Here is a 10,562-nt window from a genome sequence, read left to right as displayed (position 1 = left end):
TAACAATGACAATTTGCATTGAAAAGACCAGTGGAGCTACATATATGGGAACCGTGAATGGAGCCTGGCTTTTTATTTCAAGCACATTGCTTGAAACATCCACTTTGTCAGTGACCAGCGCCGGGAAAAGATCCAGTCAGTCCACATCTGTAGCTTAGCTGTGCATTTGATTTTGAAGTTGCTGGACGAAGAAAAAGTGGAACTTCACCATTTCACGAACTCCACTACCTGCTTTGGTCTTGAATCTTTTGATAAAAGCGAAATATTTTAGTTTACTTGCCATCTCATCAGTGGGAGCAACTCGTGCTGTGAGCATCATCGACAGGAACTCGTTTTTCATCAGTCTTGTCTGCGAGATTACTTTTGGTGATTCTTTCCAGGTACAGATTTGTTACTTACAAAATATCAAGAGAAAAGAATTATGGGTTCGCAAACGGACAATATTATAAAACCAAGAGTAAAAAAAAAATGCAGGAGTTATTCATGAGTAACATTTTTATCTAACTGAGGGATATCATAATATGCGATTTTCCGAAGCTATAGTGCTGACGTTACGGCAAATCAAATTGGTGAATGTTAGAAGAAAAAACTAACAAACAAACAAACAAACAAAATCTTCAGATTGAATAAAAATGCCCGAATAGCGGGTGGCCAAAAAAACCCATGCTAAGCATGCTAAGATTAAATCAACTCGTTGAACAAAATGTTGAAGCGACATACGTACACGAACACTAACAACGTTATGACGATGTGACATGATTCATTAGATTGACAGTGGTTACGGTAAGATGTACTATGCGTCAATTTTCCAGAAAAATGCCATGAAATGCATCGTCAGCATCACTTGTGTCGATTCTACTTGAGATCATGTATTTAGTTGACTTTGTTCCACATATAGCTTGTTTTCTTGTTTACATGAAATTTCGCTGCCTTGCCTACAATGCCCAATGCATGCGATACCTTCTTCCCCGCTTTTATTGCCCATGATTCTCTTTCAATCCTTCTTGCAATTTTCATATCTTATTTCTTTGATTTTTGAAAGCATAACCCACTATTCATTCATCAGTAGCTTCCGTATAGTTCTTTAAAAATGATATTGTAAGTATGTAAGTAATTTTGATGGCTTTTGTGTATGATTAGCTTGTCAGAACATAGGCCCATCTCTCTATGATGATGATGTATTTCCACTCGTAAATAAGCCTCTCTATTGTTTGAGATTTGTTTATGTGTTTTCATGGTCATCTTACATATTATTTGATACTCCCGTCAGCATCGTTTGGTAAGATGAATCCTGTACTAAGTTTAAAGTTTACCGCAACCACGATGACAAAACTTCAAGATATTAAAGAACATAGAATGATTCACAAAACTTGTGAAAGTATATTAGAAAGGAAGAGTACGAGGTGGTAGCCTATATGATGTAACCCATCTGACAATATTTTTGATAGATTAGATTTTAAACTGCATCAGTTATATGACCCTTTGGTAAAATTTCTGTAACGTCATTTCATCAAAAATGCTCACATATCTGATTTATAGGAATCTAAAATATTATCAATTCATTCATTTATACATATAACGCAGTGAGCTTTGCGTTTACACGTATTCCTTATACATTATGTTCATAGGAATACCTTTTGTTACTTATCAGCATTCGGATTCTAGAAAATTTGAAATGAAGGTGACCTTTTGAGCATGGATGTTTCCATCCTGACAGAACGGGCACGAGTCTTGAAGGGGAATTACACAACATAGAAGTAACTCCCACAACAAGGTTTTTGTTTGCACTGCACTCTAAGCACACTGCTGTGAACTTCACACAGCCTTATCGATGTAATTGTGTTGACCAGCGCATATTTCAAAATGTAGCTTGGATGGTTGTTATTGTGTTTTTTTTTTCCCGAGTGAGATTACAGATAGTGCAGGTAGCGTATTTCATAATATTTTCTCCCTTTTTTTTTTCCTACATGATTCCACGTGTTAAGTAGTCTTCGCTCCGCCCCCTCTTTGTTTGGCTGCGGAGCAAACGGGAGTGGAAGACAACGTGGATAATCTGCTGCCAAGAAAGTGACATTGGTTCTGAGTATATGCAGATGTAAAAAATAAAACCAAAAATAAAATAAGCGAGTTCCCTCGATGATTGTTTTCTTTCCAAAGGTCTGTCATGGGGGATGAGGAGCCGAAGCACGCATTCTCTCACAGCAGCAACTCCAAACCTGCAGGGAACGGTGCACCAAGACGGAGAGCGCTGCTTTTAGTCCTTCTTTTCGCTGCTGCCATTCTGTCCTGCGAGCAACACGCAAAACCGCTCGCCGATGCAGAGGAAAGCGATGCAGCGAATGCCGTCCCAAGGTCAAAAGCAGCGACAAGTCTGCTCGTCGACCTGGCCCGATCAGCTGTCGGCATTGTCCATGGTACCTAGAAAAAAAAAATCATTTTATTGCAATTCATTGATCTTTTTCCATAAAAAATAAACACAATCTTAAACAAAGATAATAATTGTATAAACACAAAGTATTCCAAAAATGTTTACATCATCTCGTGAATTGTTATAGGTAAGGTGACAAACCTTAAACAAAGTTATTTGGAATATTGATTGAAGTTGTATAAAACGACAGATAATTTAGAAGGCTGTTTGTTTTGAGAGGACTGCTGAAAATCGTAGCTTGTATACTGCAGTCCTGTCAGAAAATAAAACAGTCACACACACACACACACACACACACACACACACACACACACACACGCACAAATATACACTCTAAAAACACAAATGTTGAATTAGCATTTAAAAGGGCCTAGGAGTGACAACATTTTCAAAGTGTTGGTTTTCCTGCTAGATTCGACATTTAAAATGCTATTTTAAAAGTTAGATGCAACACTTAAAAAATGCTGTCACTCCTTGGCCCTTTTAAATGTGAATTCAACATTTGCGTTTTTCAAGTGTAACAACCCTTGCTGCTCGTAAAGAAAAAGTGAGAACAAAGGCGCACCGTGAGTGTGCCACATTCAAACAGTTCTTTTCTTTTTCTTCTTCTTAATGTAAATAAGTTCTTGTTCTCGGAAAATGACGGAAAACATTGTTTAAAATCCAATACCCTCTTTGACTATCTGACCCTTATTTTAAGTCGTATTTTCAATACGAATAATTCAATAGGACTTTGATACCTTGGTCATCACTCGAGATATATAATTGGAAATTCTCTTCCTTGCAAAAGACTAATAATCTTGAAACAGATTATGCTATGATATGCCTTTTTCGCCGGTAATCTGATTTCACGCCACCTGATTTCTCTCTATATTATTGTGGTCATAATTATTACACTTTCATTCGGGAATTCAGTGTCTCAAACACTGCATGTATGAACACACACGAGTCAAAACAAGTCCAAAATGCTCATCTTAATTTTGTCTCGTCCTCAACAGATATCCGAGAGCATTCGATACGAGCTCTGAATCTTGTCCGTCGAATCCTGTCGGGCGTAACCACAGCGGTGGACGAGCAAAACTTCGAGAAGGGACGAACGGTGATCGTACACCTCTTCGAATGGAAGTGGAGCGACATTGCTGCAGAGTGCGAGAGGTATGGCGCCCTCTATCGAGCAAGAATAACCCTTAGGCTTTTTTATTCATTATACGATACATTATTACTTTTTTTTTGTAGAAAAAGAAGTAAGTCTGCATCATGGAAACTCTTAAAGCACAACTGAACATTAACATACATGAATTACTTATATCCAAAACAATCTTCTCTGTAACGTAAGCACAGTTCTGAATTTATTTCCAATGGGTTACTTGAACCAACCTTGCCTAAACAAATAGGACTATAATTTGAAATAGGTGACCGTCACTTCCTACATAATGATATTGCTTCTCTCATAAAAAGGAAACAACAACAGCAAACGAATTCGTAATACGAATTGATTCATGATGCTAATTAAAAAAAAAGAACCTGGGAACAACACACAAAGATTATTAAATTTTCGTCCATATGTGTATCCCATCGATCAGATTCCTCGGGCCCTACGGTTACGCTGGTGTCCAGGTTTCCCCTCCCAATGAGCACAAGCACATCGTAACCGAAGACCATTTCGCCCCCTGGTGGCAGCGGTACCAGCCAATGGGCTACCGCCTCAACAGCCGCAGCGGCACGGAGAGGGAGTTCCGCGACATGGTCGAGCGGTGCAACGCGGTTGGCGTGCGGATTTACGTGGACGCCATCGTTAACCACATGGCGAAACATACGAAAGGTATTATTCAGTCGAAAACGAGCGTAACCAAATACGCGATGATTCATCTAACGAGCAGTTATCTGTGCCCACTGATTGAACGTTAGAAATAAAGGAGGGGATAGGACAAACGGGACAAGATGGGGCAGCTTTGTAAACCACTTTCTGCTATTACCTGATAATCGCCGACTAAGTATCACGATATCACCCCTTTCCCAAGCTCCACGGGCAAAGTTAACGACTGCAAAGATCAAGAGTTCTGAACAAAGACACCTTACCCTTCATATAAACGACTCTTATTCCATGTTAGACTAAAAGCGGGAGAGATACGGCAGCTAAAGGTCGACGGGCGTTATGGGCGATAAATGTGTAATGATTTATGAAGCTATAAACGAAAAGGAAAAATAAAGAAGAGAACGCAGACGGGAAAGAACGATAAGAAGAAGAAGAAGAAAATGAAAGGAAAAAATACGGGATAAACAGTGTTACAAAAATATCTGCTCTGGACACTGAAACAACGTGGATGTCTGGGCACTCGAATTGCTATACGTCAACTTCGAGTCTGGCGCCCCCTTGGGTTGTGCTAATTTTGGAGTCTCATTCCGCTCACTTCAAGATATTTTAAAAGAATAAATAATAATCCAATTTTCCTGTTATACACGCTGCGGTAGAATTAGTGACGTCTGCGTTAGTAACCCGTATCAACTCCTGCTTTCCATGATGAACTTTATACACTCAGCAAAAAAAAAAAGAAAAAAAAAGAAAAAGAAAATAAACATTTTTTCGAGTTCATATCATTCATAGAAGATTTTGATGAAAATCAATGTATCATATACCATGTTGAAGGTAATTTAATTGGCTATCAACCTAGTGGGTCAAAACAAACGGAAATTTTACGCATGAGTGAACACATTCGTTTTTGTTCTCCAAGGCAAAAAAGTAAAAATTCCAAAAAATGACATGTTGCTTTTCAATTTTTGGAAATGCCCTTCAAGATACAGATGACAACGAAAGACCGGTTTAACACAATGAGAGGCATGAATGGAGTATAAAAGTTTTCGTTCTCTTTATCTCTTTACAACCTCAAACAAAATCAAAGTGGGAAACTAAAGGTGGAAAATAAGAATTTTCTGTCAACTCAAACTGCAAATGATATAGGAGGGAAGGGCACAAGGATGATTAAATGAACAGAATATCTATATTTCATTCTTTTAATTTAGTAACTTAAGAATTCATGAGACAAATTTAAGTACCATTTACAATTTTCCTAATTTGAAAAATCATTTGAAATTCCTATCATTTTTGTTTATATTGCTTCTTTTCTAAATTCATTTGAATTTCGATTTAACGGAAGATTCTTCATTTTCCTCAATTATTTCAGCCGTTATTGATCCTTTGGGCTTTAAAGATATTATAGTGATCATAGATTTATTGCTGCAACTTAAGCCATGTTTTTATTGTGTTAAATTTGTCTTTTGTTCTTATTGTTGCATGGAAGAGCACTTACTCACGAATGACATCTTGTTCATTTTTGCAATTTTTACTTTTGTGCTTTTGAAAAGAAAAACAAAGGTGTTCACTCATGCGTAAAGTTTACCTTTCTATTGACCTACCAGGTTGATAGCCAATTAAATTACCTATCATATGGTATATGAAACATTAACTTTTAACCAAATATGCTATGAGAAATATTAACTTGAAAAATTGTTCATTTTCTTCTTCTTCTTTTTTTGTGCTGAATGTATCTCAATGGATAGTTGCATTAGCTGACTACTGATACAGAAAGAAAAGCATGGATTATTATAAACCATAATTTTGTTTCCCCGTTTGGAAGAGCAGCACATTACAGCATGTAAAGGTATCAGTTTACTTGTGGTATCTTCCTTGGTGTTCCAAACTGAAAGAGAAAATGGCTGTCTACCATCAAATTGTTGCGGAATTGTACTTCGTAAATTGCACAAAATGAAATGAACAAATATTTTTCTTTAAACTGGTCATCAAATGCGTTATTGTAGTGTTAATGTCGAAATATTTTTACACACTGTGATATTTGTCACACTGATGTTTGTATTCTAAATAAGGCGACAGAGTAATATTTCTTACTATTTTCATGCTCACATTTCATCTTCATCAGATTTCGTTTTCTGAAATGCAAAAATAAAAAAGGAAACAAAGAGCATAATTCGCATAAAATACGGAGTTATCTAGCTCAGGTGACGTTCAAGGGGGCAGAGCTATCGACCAGATAGTTATTCCCATATTGTATATTTTGATGTATCGAATGGAAGAGTGAGAAATATAACTTTACTTGAATCATTATGAGAAATGGTAATCCTGTTCTGTTTGAATGAGTGCGTGTCATAGTAAGCGCCTGTCCGTCAGCAAGCTACTCATCTAGCAGTTTCAGCCGTTTGTTTCATATGTGATTTCTCTTTAACAATGGCTCCTTTCCGGCAGACGATAGATACAGCTTCCCTGAAGTTCCATTCGGCATACATGACTTCAACGTGCCAAAGGGGCGGTGTCCCAGCGGGGATGGCTGGGTCTCCGACTACTACCAAGCGGAGAACGTGCGCAACTGCGATCTCGAGGGACTGAACGATCTCTACTTCGGCCCCGACAACGACTACCACACCCGCGAGATCATCGTCGGCTACCTCAACCGACTGCTGGAGATGGGCGTCGCCGGCTTCAGGATCGACGCCGCAAAGCACATGTGGCCGGCGGATCTGAAGGACATTGTAGACAGGTACGACAGTCACCCGAGTGATGACGTAGGAAATGCAATTCATTAATTAAGCACAATCGGGAAGACGTGCTCTCTATTTTTTTTGTCTTGTTTTTAACCTGTATTCCTCTCCTATTTATAACTGATGCAAATCGTGATTGTGGGTGATATATGTGGGCGATTGTTTCATGGCTACCAATGGGTGATGGCGGCTTCCTTAGATTTCTTCGCAATGAAAAATCGCAACACTGCCCTCAAACCCTTCACGTGCTTAGCTCTTGTTTTTATGGGGGTCATCCCACAAGACCGACACCCACGAGTCATACAGCCCACGACTTCGACACTAGGCAAATAAAGCCCATGAGTTCGACTGATACAACACGGGGCTTAATGTGTCGGACTCATGGGCTATATATGACTCGTGAGCTGTATAACTCATGGGCTGTATGACTCGTGAGCTGTATGACTCGTGGGCTGTATGACTCGTGGGTGTCGGTCTCGTGACGTGCACCCGTTTTTATGTCTCCTCCACGAAGTGTCCCCAGAAGCATTTGTATGTTTTCGGAGTGTCCGTCCGTCACAATGGGGCTTAAACATTGACTATACACAATGATGCTTTATGAAATGATAGCCGTTTCCTTGTAAACGAAACAACAATAACCACAACAACAAAATGTTCTCTATAGCAGTATAGGATGTAGGCCTACACACAAAAGAAGGGAGAAAAGGTGCAAGGGGAGATTCCGATTTGATTTCACTTAAAGGAAACCAAAACCCGAAGAGAACTTTGAATTGAGTGAAAGCAGCAATATTAGTAGAACACATCAGTGAAAGTGTGAGGAAAATCAGACAATCGGTGCAAAAGTTATGAATTTTTAAAGTTTTGGTGTTGTAATTACTGGATAAGGAGACTACTAATGTTTTTGACGTCATGTGTGGACAAGAATATAAAGAAAATATGAGAAGAATTCCACAATAATTCATTTTTCATGAAAATTACGCATTCCGTCAACTTGTTACTGACAGATGTTAAGGGTAATATCATTCCCCCTGCTTTCTGAAAGAGGTTAGTCAAGTGCTCTTTCATTGAGCTAGAAAAGTGATAGTAGGTTGAATTTTCTTTATATAAAGAAAATACATGGGATAATGAGTAACAAAATGAAGAAAACATAATTTTGCCTTTTAGATACTAAGTATATGCATATACATAGTACAAATTAAATAAGGATGGGAATGCAAGTGGAGGGTCCCACTAAAAGGCAAAGCTTGTGCGATGTGGGACCCTCAGAAAATACATAAGAAAACGAATAATGAATTAATGAAACTACAAACAGATGTAAAACAAAATCAAAGGAACCAAAAAATCCCTTTCCATTGGATCTGCAAGTGGAAACACTGAAGATTACTATACCATCTGTACCTTGCTTTTTTCTGGATGTTATTAAAGCGTATGATTACATTGTTTGTGTTGAATGTGTTGTACTGCTGGGCTGTCAAATCATTATATTGACGATATTGACAGAGCAGGCTTGAGTTACTGCAACTACGTTATTTCAGACAACAGGTTGTGACAAACATACGATAGCACAATGAATAACAAGCAATTTTTCTATATTTTTTTTAACAGGCTGAAGAAAACCATTTGGGGAACCAAGCCGTACATCTATCAGGAGGTAATCGATCGCACAGGAATCGAGGCCGTCCGGGCGGCGGAATACTTCGACATCGGTTCGGTGACTGAATTCAAGTACGGCGACGAGGTGTTCGGGATCGGAACGGCATCGAAGGCTGCCGTCTGGTACTCGGGCTTTGGTGAACAGTGGGGGCTGATGCCCGACAAGAAAGCACTGGTCTTCATCGACAATCACGACAACCAGCGCAACCACGGCGGCGGGGGAAACGTGCTCACCCACAAAACTCCCTACGAGTACAAGAAAGCCGTTGCCTTCATGCTCGCGTGGGACTATGGGGTTACGCGCGTGATGAGCAGTTACGCGTTTCTGGACAGCGATCAGGGCCCGCCATCCGATGCTAGCGGCAATACGCATAGTCCCACTATCAACGCAGACACAACGTGTGGTGGCGGTTGGATGTGCGAGCATAGGTGGCGCCAAATTCGAAATATGGCTTGCTTCCGAAACGCCGCCAAGGGACTCCCAGTCCAAAACTGGTGGGACAATGGCCGCAATCAGATCGCCTTTTCGCGCGGAAGCCGCGCATTTTTCGCGCTCAACAACGAGCCCCACGTGCTCTCGAGAACGTTGCAAACGGGTCTTCCGGCAGGTGTGTACTGTGACGTCATAACCGGTGACCCGACCATCTCGGGATGCACAGGGCACAGCGTGGTCGTTGACTCAGCTGGATTGGCGTGGCTGGAAATATATCCCGGAGAAGATCCAATGATAGCGCTGCATGTTGGCGCAAAAGCCGGGAGCGGAGGCGGCAGGTGTAGAGCCTAGATGGTGACATGTATAGACAGTGACACATACACACGTTTTATTCATCGCGATTTCCCATCCTCAGGAAGAAACAGAGATAGATGAGACTGAAGACGTATTGGTGGTGGAAACGAGAGTTTCCAGCCAACAACTTTATCAAATACTGGTATCGAGATGTAACGGAACTTTTGAGGGAAAACGCGAATCGTTGTAAACTTTGAGGTGGTTACATCAATCTTACGAAGGTGACGTTTGGAAACTTTGTGACATGCGCTCAGGATCGTCAGCAAACTGGAAAGTGGTCCGTGGCGGATTAGGAGAGAGAACATCCACGCATCAAAGATGCGCAGATGGCTTGTAGGCTGATACCAAAGACGACAGCTGATGGACTATGTTTGAAACACGTATACCTCATTTGCACTTCCGATCAAAATGACGATCAACTCTGTTTTCCTCCCGCATGTCACAACTAATGTAGTTTGCTGTAAAAGAAGGTTACGGGGGGGGGGGGGGGGTCATTCATGTGGCGTTTTGTCCGACAAATTTGTCGCGCAACTTTGCTCTCAGCCAATCAGATGCAAGGATTCCAGTAGCTTATGACAGTTTGTCAGAAAAAAAACAACAACAACAATATCTGACAAAACGCTTCATGAAATGCCCCCCCCCCCCCCTTGAGGTTGAGAAACATAACTGTCCAGCAAAGTTTGTGATAGCGGAATATAGGCATCATAACATACTGCATACCATCATCCTTAATAAGTACGAAAGCACACGCACATACTCACAGTGGCACACACACTTTGTGTTTCAGGAGGATACTAATAGGGGTTACAATTATTATTTTTTCATTAATAGTTGCAGCATTAAGTGCCGAGACTAGGATGACTGTAGACTTATAAGCCAGTCGTTATTCCATGACTTCCCGCTATTTTCATCGTCATCATCATCATCATCATCATCCTCATCATCATCATCAGCAGCAGCATCAGCATCGTCACTGTTTTTTTTTCTTTTTTGCCTGCAATCCATCTCTTTAAGTCTGCGCCTTTATGTATATCTGTTTGTCACAGATATACCAACCATACACGCACACACACACACGCACACACACACACGCGCGCACACACACACACACACACACACACACAACCTAACGCATGTTAATCT

The 10,562-nt window shown here is 40.3% G+C and overlaps 1 protein-coding gene across 1 annotated transcript; it reads left to right on the top strand.

The window, feature by feature from the left end:
• The first annotated feature begins 4,017 nt into the window (after positions 1-4,017).
• Positions 4,018-9,847, top strand: LOC139741966 (alpha-amylase B-like). Its single transcript, XM_071652535.1, has 3 exons — positions 4,018-4,250; positions 6,687-6,978; positions 8,585-9,847. The coding sequence occupies exons 1-3, from the start codon at positions 4,121-4,123 to the stop codon at positions 9,414-9,416; spliced, it is 1,254 nt and encodes a 417-aa protein (XP_071508636.1). The 5' UTR covers positions 4,018-4,120; the 3' UTR covers positions 9,417-9,847.
• The last annotated feature ends 715 nt before the right edge of the window (positions 9,848-10,562 follow it).

Source organism: Diadema antillarum, unplaced genomic scaffold (genome assembly GCF_040938485.1).
Source record: "Diadema antillarum isolate AM-2024a unplaced genomic scaffold, OU_Dant_1.0 scf00000032, whole genome shotgun sequence".
Taxonomy (NCBI): domain Eukaryota; kingdom Metazoa; phylum Echinodermata; class Echinoidea; order Diadematoida; family Diadematidae; genus Diadema; species Diadema antillarum.
This window is presented reverse-complemented; position numbering and strand designations above follow the sequence as displayed.

What these genes read in the sequence shown, in the direction of transcription:
- LOC139741966 (XM_071652535.1), top strand. Translation starts at nt 4,121, where the DNA reads ATGGGCTACCGCCTCAACAGCCGCAGCGGCACGGAGAGGGAGTTCCGC. An exon ending in CATGGCGAAACATACGAAAG is followed by an intron (nt 4,251 to 6,686) that starts GTATTATTCAGT and finishes CCTTTCCGGCAG; the next exon opens with ACGATAGATACAGCTTCCCT. An exon ending in CTGAAGGACATTGTAGACAG is followed by an intron (nt 6,979 to 8,584) that starts GTACGACAGTCA and finishes TTTTTTTAACAG; the next exon opens with GCTGAAGAAAACCATTTGGG.